The following is a 13,960-nucleotide window of genomic DNA, read 5'->3' on the forward strand; positions in this document are numbered from 1 at the left end:
TTTGTGCACCGGGCCTCTAGTGTATATATATAAAACCCTAATATGCAAATAGACCAAACAGCAGAACAACCGAACCACCGGTTGCTATGACAAGCGCTGACCACCAGGGAGTATGACGGAACATGGTGGGTGTCAGCAGTAGGCAGAAGAGTGCGGAACATAGCAGACATTGGCCATGGCGGAATAGTGGAACAGGTGAGCGAGGGTGCCAGACCAAGGCGGGGCACCGGTTGCTGTCATCGAGGTGAGCCTCTGGTGGTTATTGAAAATTCTTTGCTCCTGAGAGGCGATCAGGGCCAGCAGCCACATCTTGCACCTGCTGCCAGCGACAGCCCCACTTGCACCTGCTGCCGGTGCCAGAGCCACTGCTTGCACCTGCTGCCAGCCAGACCCCCACCCTGAAGGGGGTGTGGCCAGTCTGAAAACAGCCCTCAGCCCCTCACTCAGGCTGGCTAGGCACTATCAGCGGGTGCGAGAGGCAGCTGCCTGCCCCTATCACCCCTGAGGGCTTCTCCACCTCCCCCTGCTCCTGAGGGGTGATCGGGGCAGCAGCTACCAATCACTCCACACTGACAGGGGGTGCGAGTGGGGCTGGTGCCATCAGCACGTGGGAGTGGTGACAGTGGGAGCAGGGCTGCCAGCAGACAGGGGACTGGGGGCAGTGGCAGGAGGTCCTGAGTGGGGTCACAGAGGATGAGCCTGTCCCTGTGCCCACCGCAGCCTCACAGCCCACATTTCCTTTCAAGGTGCATAAATTCATGTACTGAGTCCCTAGTTAACAGATAAGTAGATAAAAACACTGTGGTGCATTACAGTGGAATATTATTCAACAATCACTTGGTCATAAAAAAGAAGGAACTCTTACCATTTGTAACAATGGGAATGGATCTGGAGAGTATTATGCTAAGTGAAATAAGCCAATCAGAGAAAGACAAGTATCATATGACTTCACTTATATGTGGAATCTAATGAAAAAAGTAAACTAACAAACAAAACAGAAACAGACTTATAGATACATTGAACAGACTGGAAGCTGTCAAAGGGGAGGGTGGCTGTGATAGGGGAGGGGCACATAGTAGAATTAGAGTAATTTAATAGCTACCCACTGTAAAGAAGAGATTTTCTTACAGACCCAGGGAAACTGAAGGACATGTTACAAGAAGGAGAATAGGCCCTGGAGATAAGGCAGCCTGGAGCCCAGTTAACAGACAGAATCTATCTGAAGGGAGACAGCATTCTGGACTAATCTTTACAGTGTTCAGGGCTAATCTTTGCAAGGACAATAAAAAAAAGGTAGGGGAAGAGAAAATGGCAGCTGAATAGTCAGACCTGTTGGGCAACTCCTCCCAGGGCCGGGCTGGGAATACAACTAAATTGTCCACAAATTAATAAACATGATACATCACATAAACAAATTGAGAGATGAAAATCACATAATCATATCAATTGATGCAGAAAAAGCATTTGTCAAAAGCCATCACCCTTTCTTGATAAAAATTCTTAGCAATGTGGGAATAGAGGGCCCATACCTCAACATAATAAAAGAATGAAATGACAAACCTACAGCCAACATCATACTCAATGGGCAAAAATTAAAACCATTTCCCCTAAGAACAGGAACAAGACAGGGATGTTTATTCTCACCACTCCTGTTCGACATAGTACTGGAAGTGCTGACCATAGCGATCAGACAAGAAGAAATAAAAGGAATCCAAAATGGAAAAGAAGTAAAACTGTCATTATTCACAGATGACATGAATTTGTACATAGAAAACCCCAATGACTCCTTAATAAAAAACAAAAACTATTAGTTTTAATAAGTGAATTTGGCAATGTAGCAGGATACAAATTAACACCCAGAAACCTATGTTTTTTTTATACATGAATAATGACCTTACAGAAAGAGAAACAAACAAACAAAAAGATAATACCATTTACCAATGAACCAAAAAATAAAAATAAAAAATTAAAATACCCAGGAATAAACTTAACTAAGGAGGTAAAAGACCTGTACTTGGAAAACTACAGAAAATTGAAAAAAGTGATAGAGAGCAAGACCTAAGCAAATGGAAGAATATACTGGGTTCATGGACTGATAGAATCAATATCATTAAAGTGTCCTTACTACACAAAGCAATCTATAGATTTAATGCAATCCCCATTAAAATACCAATGGCACATTTCACAGACCTAGAACAAATTCTCCAAAAATTCATATGGAATATAAAAAAAGACCCCAAATAGCCACATAAATCTTGAGAAAGAAAAACAATGTTGGAGGGATCACAATACCAGATACCAAGCTACATTACCAAGCCACAGTTCTCAAAACTGCCTGGTACTGACATAGGAACAGACATACAGACCAATGTAAAAGAACAGAGAACCCAGAAATCAAGCCAAGCCATTATGCTCAATTTATATTTGACAAAGGAGGCAAGAGCATACAATGGAGTCAAGAAAGTCTTCAATAAACTTTATTGGGAATATTGGACAGATACATGCAAAAAAATGAAATTAAACCACCAACTTACACCATACAGAAAAATAAACTCAAAATGGATAAAGGACATAAACATAAGATGGCGAACCATAAAAATCTTAAAAGAATCCATAGGCAGCAAAATTATCAGACATATGTAGTAGCAGTATCTTTACTGATACAGTTCCTAGGGACATGGAAACTAAGGGGAAAATAAACAAATGGGAATACATCAAAATAAAAAGCTTCTGCACAGCAAAAGAAACCATAACAAAACAACAAGTAAGCCCACTGCATGGGAGAACATATTTGCCAATGTTATATCAATAAGGGTTTAATCTCCAAAATTTATAGGGAACTCACACATCTTAACAAAAGGAAGGTAAACAATCCAATACAAAAAAATGAACAAAGGACCTAAGTGAACACTTTTTAAAAGTGAACATACAGAAGGCCAAGAGACATATGAAAACATGCTCAAAGTCACTAATCATCTGAGAGATGCAAATCAAAACAACAATGAGATAGTATCTCACACCTGTCAAAATGGCTATCATCAACAAATCAACAAACTGCAAGCGCTGGCAAGAATGCAGAGAAAAGGGAACCCTTGTGCACTGCTGGTGGGAATGCAGACTGCTTCAGCCACTGTGGAAAACAGTATGGAGTTTCCTCAAAAAATTAAAAATGGAACTGCCATTTGACCCAATAGTCCCACTTCTAGGAATGTATCGCAAGAAATCAGAAACACCAATCAGAAAGGACATATGCACCCCTATGTTCATAGCAACACAATTTATAATAGCTAACATTTGGGAACAGCCTAAGTGCCCTTCAGCAGATGAGTGGATTAAAAAATTGTGGTACATCTGCACAATGGAATACTATACTGCTATAAAAAAGAAAGAACTTTTACCATTAGCAATAGCATGAATGGACATGGAGAGCATTATGCTAAATGAAATAAACCAGTCAGAGAAAGATAAATATCACATTATCTCACTCATTTGTGGAAAATAATGAACAACATGAACTGATGAACAAAAATAGATCCAGAGACAGAGAAGCATCGAACAGGCCATCCAACTTCAGAGGGAAGACAGGAGAAGGTGGTGGGAGTAAGAGATTAACCAAAGGACTTGTATGCATGCATATAAGCATAACCCATGGACACCAGCACTATGGGGTGAAGTCATGTGCTGGGGGGTGAGGGTGGCCAGGGAGAGCTCAATGTGGGAAAAATTAAACATATGTAATAATACTATGTGTAATACTTTAAACAATAAATAATATTAAAAAATCTTCTGGGGGATATAAAGGGAGATATCAACAGCAATAAAATCATAGTAAGGGACTTTAATACCCCAGGGACATCACTGAATAAAACTTCTAGACACAAAAGTCAACAAGGAAACAGCAATTCTAAATGACACACTAGATCAGATGGAACTAATTGACATCTTCAGAACATTTCACCCCAAGGCTATGAATAAAATTTCTTCTCAAGTGTACAAGGGACATTTTTCAAAGATAGACCACATATTATGTCACAAACTAATTCTCTACAAATTCAAGAAGATTGAAATCATATCAAGCGTCTTCTCAGACCACAATGGCGTACAATTAGAAATCAACTACTATAAAAATGCTCATGAGGCAATCAAACACGTGGAGGCTAAATAGCATGCTATTAAACAATGAGTAGGTTACCAGAGAGATCAAAAAAGATATAAAACATTCTGAAAACAAGTGAAAATGAACATACAACAATCAAAAATCTATGGGACACAGTGAAACAGTCCTGAGAGGGAAGTTCTTAGCACTACAGGCCTCACTACTTAGCATTACAAAAAATAAGAAAAATTGGTAATAAGTTATCTATTATTTCAATTTAAAAAATTAGAAAGAGAACAATAAGGAAAGCCAGAGTAAGTAGACTGAAGGAAATAATAATGATCAGAGTGGAAATAAATGACATAGAGACAAAAAATAAAAAATACAAAAGATCAATAAAACCAAGAGCTGGTTCTTAGAAAGTATAAACAGGATGTATGAAACTCTAGCCAGACTCACCAGAAACAAAACACAGAGGACCTAAATAAACAAAATCAGAAACCAAAGAGGTGAAGTAACAGAAATACAAAGGATTGTAATAAAATACTTAGAATGACTTTATTCCAACAAATGAGACAATCTGGACAAAATGGGCAGGTTTCTAGTAAAATTCAACCTTCCAGACCTCAATCAGGAGGAATCAGAACACATGAATCGGCTGATAACTACTGATGAAATTGAAGCAGTAATCAAAAAAAATCCCAGCAAATAAAAGCCCTGGTCCAGACAGTTTCACAGGGGAGTCTTACCAAATATTCAAAGAAGTAACACCTATCCTCCTCAAACTATTCCAAAACATTCAAAAAGGAGGAACACTTCCAAGCTCTTTCTAAGAAGCCAGGATTACTCTAATTCCCAAACCAGATAAAGACAAGATAGTGAAAGAGAACTACAGGCCAATATCCCTGATGAACATAGAAGCTAAAATCCTCAACAAAATTTTAGGAAACTGGATGCTGCAATACATTAAAAAGATAATACACCATGAACAAGTGGGATTTATTCCTGGTATGTAAGGCTGGTACAAGCAAATCAATAAATGTGATACAGCACATAAACAGCTTGTAAGACCAAAATCACATGATCATATCAATTGGTGCTGGAAAAGAATTCAACACTATCCAACACCCTTTTTTGATATAAACTCTCAGCAAAGTGGGAATAGAGGGATCATACCTAAACATATTAAAAGCCATTTTTGACAAACCTACAGCCAACATCAAACTCAATGGGCAAAAACTAAAACCATTTCCCCTGAAAACAAGACAGGAATGCCCTCTTTCACCACTCTTGTTCAACATAGTACTGGAAATCCTAGCCATTGCCATCAGAAAAGGAGAAGAAGAAATAAAAGGCATCCAAATTGGAAAGGAGTAAGTAAAACTCTCATTATTTGAAGATGACATGATATTGCACTTATAAAACCCTAAAAACTCCATAAAAACTACTAGATTTAATACATGAATTTGGAAACATAGCAGGATACAAAAGTTATACCCAAAAATCCATTGCACTTTTATACACCAATAATGGACTCTCAGAAGGATAAACTAACAACAACAAAAAATCCCATTTACCTTTGAAACAACAACAAAAACAATTAGGATACTTAGAAATAAACTTAACCAAGGAGGTAAAAGACCTGTACTCTGAAAACTATAAGATGTTGAAAAAAAAGAGATAGAGGAAGATATAAATAAGTGGAAGAATATACCATGTTCATTGATTGGTAGAATCAACATAATTAAAATGTCCATTTGACCAAAAGCAATCTACAGATTCAATGCAATCCATATTAAAATACCCATGCTTATTTCACAGATCTAGAACAAACACTCCAAAAATTTATATAGAACAAGAAAAGGACCCCAAATAGCCACACCAATCTTGAAAAAGAAGAATAAAGTTGGAGGGATCACAATGCCAGATATCAAGTTGTACTTCAAAGCGATTGTAATCAAAACAACTGGGTACTGGCAAAAGAACAGGTATATAGATCAATGGGGCAGAACACAGAACCCAGAAACCAACCTAAGCCACTATGCTCAATTAGTATTTGACAAAGGAGGCAAGAAAATACCATGAAGCAGAAACAATCTTTTCCACTGAGCCAAACCGGTTAGGGCCAGAAACAATCTTTTCAATAAATAGCTTTGGGACAACTGGACAGGTACATGCAAAAAAATGAAATTAGACCACCAACTTACACCATACACAAGAATAAACTAAAAAAATTGATAAAATACTTATAAGTTGTAAAACCATAAAAATCTTAGAAGAAAACATAGGCAGCAAAATCTCAGTCATCTCTTGTAGCAATATGTTTACTGATACATCTCCTAGGATAATGTAAACTGAGAAAATAAATGGGACAACATTAAAATAAATAGCTGCACAACAATATATCAATAGACCCCACGACATGGAATAACATATTTGCCAATTATACATTCTACTAGTGGCCCGGTGCAAGAAATTTATGCACATTAGAAGGGAATTAATTAGAGGAAATATTTTAATAATGTTATTTGCCCTTATAATAGAAGTGTCAGAGATGAAAGAAAATTAGTATAATGTATATGAAATTCTTCCTCTGTGAGAGTCTGGGGCGCACCACGGGACCCAGAGTCAAGTCCCTGCCCAACCGTGCATGCCTCAAAATCATGCGAGACCCAGACCTGGCTGGCCCCACCCCCATTGGGCAAGATCCAGACCCATCAAGCCCCGCCGGGCAGGGGGCACAGCCTCAGGTCCCCTGTCAAGCCCATCTGGGTGGGGGGTGCAGCCTCAGGTCCCCCGGCCTGGCCCTGGGGCAGGGGGTGCTGCGTGAGGTCCCCTGGCCCGGGGTCAGGGAAAGCAGCCTGAGGTCCCCCGGCCCAGCACCCAGGTAGGGGTGTGCCTTGAGGTCCCCCGTCAAGCCTTGCTGGGCAGGGGGCTTGGCCTGAGGTCCCCCAGCCTGGGCCAGGGCAGGTGGTGTGCCTTGAGGTCCCCGTCAATCCCCGCCCGGTGGGGAGCACTGCCTGAGGTCCCCCGTTAAGCCCCACTGGGTGGGGAGCATGGCCTGAGGTGCCCCGTCAAGCCCCACCAGGTGGGGGGCACAGCCTCAGGTCCCCTGGCCCAGTGCTGGGGTGGGGGGCGCAGCCTGAGGTCCCCCATCAAGCTCTGCTGGGGTAGGCAGCATGGCCTGAGGTCCCCTGTCAAGCCCCACCAGGCAGGGAAGGAGTGCAGCCTCAGGTCCCTGCTGATTGCTCGTTAAGGCTCATTATAGGAACTCAGCCTCCAATGTGGGCGCAGCCATCTTGTGTTATGGAATCCCTGCCTCCGCTGTGGGTGCAGCCATCTTGATCATTATGGTGTGAAGGTCAATTTGCATATCCGCTTTTTATTAGATAAGATAAGGGGTTAATCTCTAAAATATATAGGGGACTTATAAAGTTAACAAAAGGATGACAAACAATTCAATTTTTAAAAAAATGGGCAAAGGACTTAAATATACACTTCTCCAAAGTGAACATTCAGAAAGCCAAGAGACATATAAAAAAATGATCAGTCACTAATCATCTGAAAGATGCAAATCAAAATGACAATGAGATATCAGCACACACCCATCAAAATGGCTATCATCAACAAACCAACAAATGACAAGTGTTGGCGAGGATGCTGAGAAAAGGAAACCCTACTACACTGCTGGTGGGAATGCAGACTGGTGCAGCCACTGTGGAAAACAGTGTGGAGTTTCCTCAAAAACTTAAAAATGGAAATCCCATTTGACCCAATGATTCCACTTCTAGGAGTATCTTCTAAGAAACCAGAAATACTCATCAGAAAGAATATATGCACCCCTATGTTCATAGCAGCGCAATTTACAGTAGTAAGATTTGGAAACAACCTAAGTGCCCTCAGCAAATGAGTAGATAAAATAAAATAAAAAAACACACAAACAACTATGTTACATATACACAATGGAATGCTACACAGCAATAATAAAGAAAGAACTCTTACCATTTGCAGCAGCATAGATGGGCCTGGAAGGTATTATGCTAAGAGAAATAAGCCAGTCAGAGAAAGATAAATATCACATGATCTCACTCATACGTGGAATCTAATGAACCAAATAAATTGATGAACAAAAAGAGAGCCAAAGACATAGAAACATTGAACAGACTGTTGAACCTCAGAGGGAAGGCAGGGGAGGGTGGGTGGGAACAGATCAACCAATAAACTTGTATGCATAACCCATGAACACAGACAATAAGGTGGTGTGGTTCTGGGCGGGGGGCAGGGGAGTTACAGGAGTGGTCTGTAAAAGGTTAATGGCAGCAAAAAGGGGACCTATGTAATACTTTCAACAATAAAGATTTTTTTTAAGGGCAGACCTTGTGAATTCACTAACTTTAGATTTTTTTTAACCCACTAATCCTATATAAGAGTTTGTTTAAAATGAAATGTCAGGGAGCAGGTTTTTTTCCAAGGGATCATTACTGTTGCTCACTCCACATTGCTGGAAATATGAAATAAACACACATCAATGATTCAATCTTGTCTTTGCTTAATGGCTCAGTAGTGACAGGCAGTGATGGACTTAATTTTTTGGTCCAGTTTAAGTTGGGGGTGATGGTGAAAAAGGTGAAGGGATTAAGAAAAAAACAACATCAAAGACACAGACAATATATGATGATTACCAGAGGAAAAGGGGGGATGGAGGGAGGTAGAAGAGGTTAAAGGGAAGATAAATGATTATAAAAGTCATGGAGTCATGAACACACAATACAATGTACAGATGATGTATTATAGAATTGTATACCTGAAATCTATATAATTTTATTAAACAATGTAACTCCAATAAATTCAATAAAATTTTAAAAAATAAATAAAGATAGCTCTTGAAGTTGTCAAGAATAAGTGGAATCTACATGGGCATTCACCCACAACCAAACTGGAATAACAACTAAAATGTGGAAAAATCATCCTGAATAAACAACCGAAGACTAGCAGAGAACCCTTATAACCAAGAACATGAAGAGAAGGCCACATCAAGACTGGTCGAAAGTGTAGAGGCATGAGAGGGATGAGTAGGCCCTCATGGGCAGCAGCTGAAGTTCTGGAGGGATATCTTAGCTGCTGGGGGTTTCCTTGAGAAGTCTTGGGTCTAACCCCCAAGCTGGGATCCCCCTCCAGAGTAACAGAACTGGGAAAATGGCCCACGTAACATCTGGCTGTAAAAAGCACTGGGGGTTTTGTCAGGCAGAGAGAGATGGCTAGAAACACAGACAATCACTTAAAGGGCCAACACACTAAATTTCATTTGCAGCCACTCACCTTGGGCTCTAACAGAGGGATAAAAAAGTGGACTAGAGCTGCATGAGGAGAATATGGGACTGATGGCTCAGGAGAGAGAGCTGGGAGGACAGCTGCCAGGATCCCTGTTCTGAGTCATTTTCCCATGCTGCAGAAGCCATCTTTCTCAGGCAGAGCTTTCCCATCAATGCAGCTTTAGCCTGGGGGGAAGCAATAGCCCCACCCATTGGAAATCCTCTTGCCCCAGCCTGTGGAGTTTTCACCTTGCTGAGGTATGCAGCCTGAGGTCCATTAAGTGACTGAGACTAACAGTCAGCCTGTAGGCCCTAGGCCAGCCGTGGGCAAACTATGGCCCGCGGGCCGGATCCGCCCGTTTGAAATGAATAAAACTAAAAAAAAAAAAAGACTGTACCCTTTTATGTAATGATGTTTACTTTGAATTTATATTAGTTCACACAAACACTCCATCCATGCTTTTGTTCCGGCCCTCCGGTCCAGTTTAAGAACCCATTGTGGCCCTCGAGTCAAAAAGTTTGCCCACCCCTGCCCTAGGCAGATCTCAGGATGCTTTAAGTATTTGCCTAACCTGCTTCTGGGACTGGGAGCTAGGAAAAGCAGACCTTTGTGTGCATTTTGGTCCTTTCTGCATGCACCCAGCCCCAGCAGAAGGAGCCACAATTTGAGAATTGCTGATAGCTCCAAACAGGGTACTCTGGGCCAGTCAAAAACAGCACCTGATATTGACCTGTGCCAGAGACCCTCCAAAGGGACCCAAAACCAATAAGCCCAGTGGTCAACTTTAGACAAGAACAGAAGAGGATCCAATAATCTTCACAAGCAGTATATCAAAAGGAAGATATTGGCAGGCTATAAAACCTACTGAGGTGAATTCCACTTTGTGTAGCAGGCATCTGCATAGCAGCCTGCACACTTTGTTGGAGTTGAGCCTTACTGTCAGCCTGACGGTCAAGCCCACACATGAGTGGGCCAGTAAAGACTCAATTACAACAGGAGGGTCCACACAATGTGCACAATGGGCATTATTAGAGCACCCAGATCTGGTGATCAGGAAGACTGTAGCACTGGGCCCCACAGATCACCTACTACATGAGGCTACCCTACCAAGACTGGGAGTCAGAGGAGATGTACCTAATACATAGAAGCAAACTCAAACAAGGCAACAAAAAATGGGGAGGCAACGAAACAAGCTCCAAATAAAAGAACAAGAGAATTGTCCAGGAGAAGAGCTAAATGAAGTGGATATAATCAGAATAATGATTATAAGGATGCTCACCAGCATGAAAAAAAGATATAGAAACTATGAAAAACCAGTTGGAAATAAAGAATGACATAGTGGAAATAAAGAAAACAATGAAAGAAATAAACAACAGACTAGAGGAAGATGAGGTTAGATCAGCTAATTAGAAGACGGGGAAAAAATCACTTAATCAGACAGTGGGGAACAAAACAGGAAGACAGTTTTAAAAAGCTGTGGGACAACATGAATGCGTAATAATATCTGCATCGTAGGAGTACCCAAAGGAGAATAAACTGAGAAAGCAAACGAGAACCTGTTTGAAGAAATAATGACAGAAAACATCCCTAACCTGGAGTAGGAAAAAGTCTCACAAGTTCATGAAGCACAGAGTCCCAAACAAGATGAACCCAAAGAGGACCATGCACAGACACATCACAATTAAAATGTTGAAAATTAAAGCCAAAGAGATAATCTTAAAGACAGCAAGGGAAAAGCAATGTGTTACCTATAAAGAAGCTCCAATTTGGCTGTCAGCTGATTTCTCAACAAAAACTCTCCAGCCCAGAAGGGATAGGTATTAAGTATACAATGAAATGAAAGCAAGCATCTAAATCCAAGACTACTCTATTAAGCAATGCTATCATTCAAAATAGTTGGAAAAATAGTTTCCCAGACAAAAATAAAAGGCTAAAGGAGTTTATTACCACCAAACCAGCATTGCAAGAAATGTTAAAGGAATTGCTGTAATAATGAGAGAGAGAGAGAGAGAGAGAGAGAGAGAGAGAGAAACACAGGCATAGAGAATTAAAATGGCAATAAATAAGTACCTATCAATAATAACTTTAAATGTAAATGGATTAAATGCTCCAATCAAAAGACTGAAGAGGAACATAAATCCCCATAAATACGGAAGAACTGGAGTGAGGGAGAGAGTTTGAGTGAGTGAAGGAGTGAGAGTGTGTGGACATACACGGGTGTGTGGTTGTGTGTGGCATGGGGGAGGGGCAGTCCAATCATGGGGAGTCTTGGGGACAGGCGGTTTTGGCTCTCCTAGCCAAAGAGGTTCTGCTACACCCATAGGCACTTCCCAGATGTGACTCTGGTTCAGAGACCATGCCATTTTGAAGAGTTTACAAGGTCCTTGGGAGGAGGAGGTGAGGAGCAGAAGCAGCTAGGTGCCCAGCCCCTCTACCACCCACACTAGCCACAGCTGGGGCCAGAAACCATTGGCACCACCCCCCCTGGACCTCATATACTTGTGTGCACCAAGGACACAACCCAGACTCCGCACACATCCCCTGCAGACAATGCCTGGTTTGTGCACCTATGTTAATAGCAGCGGCAGCAACAGCAAGACCCTGTTCGCACCTGCCATAGACAAAGCCCTGCCAACACCTAAGTGAAGAGAAGTGAGACCCCACGTGCCTGCAGCTGAGAGCTGTGGGACTCCACACTATCGCCACCTCCACAGCCCCTCCCAGGGCATAGCTCCACCTTAGAGAGTGGGCCACCTTGAAAGCTTGACAAGGTCCTCCTTGGGAAGAGGCTGTGGGGAGCAACTGTGGCTAGATGGCCTGGGCCTGAACTTAAGTGCACCCACAGAGGTCACAACCCAAAACAATATGCCTGCAACAAACTAGAAACCTCTGTATGCCTGGCATGTATCCAACCTGCACCATGTGCCTGATAGGACCCAGCCTGGACATTGTGCCACCTCTGGGTGACCAACACTGACATGGAAGGGCTCTTGCCCTGCCTTATATTTACCAACTGCCACCACTACTGTGCTGCCACTGCCACCCTAGAGCTCAGCTGCTCAGCTCCACCACCAGGAATTGGGGGCAGGAACTACACTGAAAGCCAGGACGTTGATGTAGCCTCCCCTGACATGGACCTATTGAACTGAGGACATAAGGAGACTGAAGAGGCTGCAGATCTATAGGTGAGACAGGAGGACCTGGGACTGAGAAAAGAGGCCTGAGAGCACTGGCTGTGGAGACTTGGGAGTGGGTGCAGCAGTGGAAGCCTGGGGCTGAAGTCCCTGGATAGAGCAGTGCTAGCACCCTGTCATCCTGGAGCCTCGGATGCTCCTCTGACCAGTGAGAAGGGTCACACAGTGGATCTCAGGGCAAGCATACACTGGAGGGGTCTGAAGGATACATTTAACATTGAATCTGGGGGGGGCCTCTATTTCTTGGAAGAAGTCATGATGGTGAAGAGAAAGGGGGCTAGACAGTAGGTCTAGGAAGGAGGTCATCCCTGCCCACCTGAAGTGCAGGGGAGGTACCCGCCTTCCCACCAGCAAAAAGTTGCTTCTGACCCAACCTGCAGTGACCTGAGGCAAGGGGGAACAGCCCGTGGCAGGAAATATGTGCCCCTGTAGGTGACAGAAAGGAGGTGCCAGCAAACCTGAAAGAGCTGAGGCACTAGAACAAGCATGTCAAACTCTTGGCCCGCAGGCCACATGCAGCCCACAACGAATATTTCTGTAGCCCAGCCAATATAATGGTTTATAAGAAACATTTTAATGAAAATTTCCCAACTTAATTTTTACAATATCCTGTTATACATAATTATTATAATTATACATTATTATCTTTTCTTTTTTTTCCTTTTTCTTTTTTTTCTTTCTTTCTTTTTTTTTGTTTTTTTTTTTTTGTTTGTTTGTTATATAAATTAACCCATTTATTATAGGCTCGCAATGTTTCAAACTGTGGAGCTTCTACTGGTCTTTCAATTCCTTCAGTCTTCTGATGGCTGCCTTTACTGTGATGGCAGAAGTGGTGTTGTAGGTCCAGGCACCACCAGCGACGGTTTTCGTGCAGGAACCACAGTGCCAGATCCTCACAGCTCGCCTCTTCATCTTGGTTTTGCCACAGAAGGAACAGGTGTACTTGGTGTGCTGGCTGATTTCAATTTTCTTCACCATTTTCCTGAGGGAGGCGCCATAACGGGTCCCGTATTTACCAACGATTCCGACCTTCTTGGTGCGTTTAGCCATGTCACTGCGAACTAGGTCGGACGCCGAGAGGAAGCAGCGCAGTGCGCACGCGAGATTTTAGGCAGACGAATGGAAGTGGTGCGTGTGAGGCCCAGCTAGGACCTGAGCTCTATATCCTTTTTTTTTTTACAAATGTAAAAACTTTATTGGTACACACATTTCTTAAATTTTAATACACAATCTGATCATTATACATAATGAGCTACAATGTTCGCCAATGACTGATTACTATAACTAGAGGCCCGGTGCACAAAAATTTGTGCACTCGGGGGGGGGGGGGGGGGGGGCCCTCAGCCTGGCCTGTGCC

At 42.3% G+C, this 13,960-nt stretch overlaps 2 protein-coding genes and 1 long non-coding RNA gene across 4 annotated transcripts in view; 1 reads left to right on the top strand and 2 right to left on the bottom strand.

Moving 5' to 3' along the window:
• The window catches only part of TRPC4 (transient receptor potential cation channel, subfamily C, member 4), a 436,371-nt gene that overhangs the window by 83,808 nt on the left and 338,603 nt on the right, over positions 1-13,960 (bottom strand). The window lies entirely within an intron of this gene.
• The window catches only part of LOC106724133, a 19,100-nt gene continuing 16,015 nt past the window's right edge, over positions 10,876-13,960 (top strand). Inside the window, exons 1-2 of the long non-coding RNA XR_001359889.1 lie at positions 10,876-10,885; positions 11,782-11,789. This is a non-coding gene — a long non-coding RNA (uncharacterized LOC106724133). The remainder of the gene's footprint in view (positions 10,886-11,781; positions 11,790-13,960) is intronic.
• Positions 13,316-13,686, bottom strand: LOC102251879 (putative 60S ribosomal protein L37a). Its single transcript, XM_005882678.2, has one exon. The coding sequence runs from the start codon at positions 13,651-13,653 to the stop codon at positions 13,375-13,377; it is 279 nt and encodes a 92-aa protein (XP_005882740.1). The 5' UTR covers positions 13,654-13,686; the 3' UTR covers positions 13,316-13,374.

The sequence above is a fragment of the Myotis brandtii genome, unplaced genomic scaffold, assembly GCF_000412655.1.
Source record: "Myotis brandtii unplaced genomic scaffold, ASM41265v1 scaffold732, whole genome shotgun sequence".
NCBI classification, from domain to species: domain Eukaryota; kingdom Metazoa; phylum Chordata; class Mammalia; order Chiroptera; family Vespertilionidae; genus Myotis; species Myotis brandtii.

Coding starts and splice junctions, on each gene's coding strand:
- LOC102251879 (XM_005882678.2), bottom strand. CDS start 13,653: ATGGCTAAACGCACCAAGAAGGTCGGAATCGTTGGTAAATACGGGACC.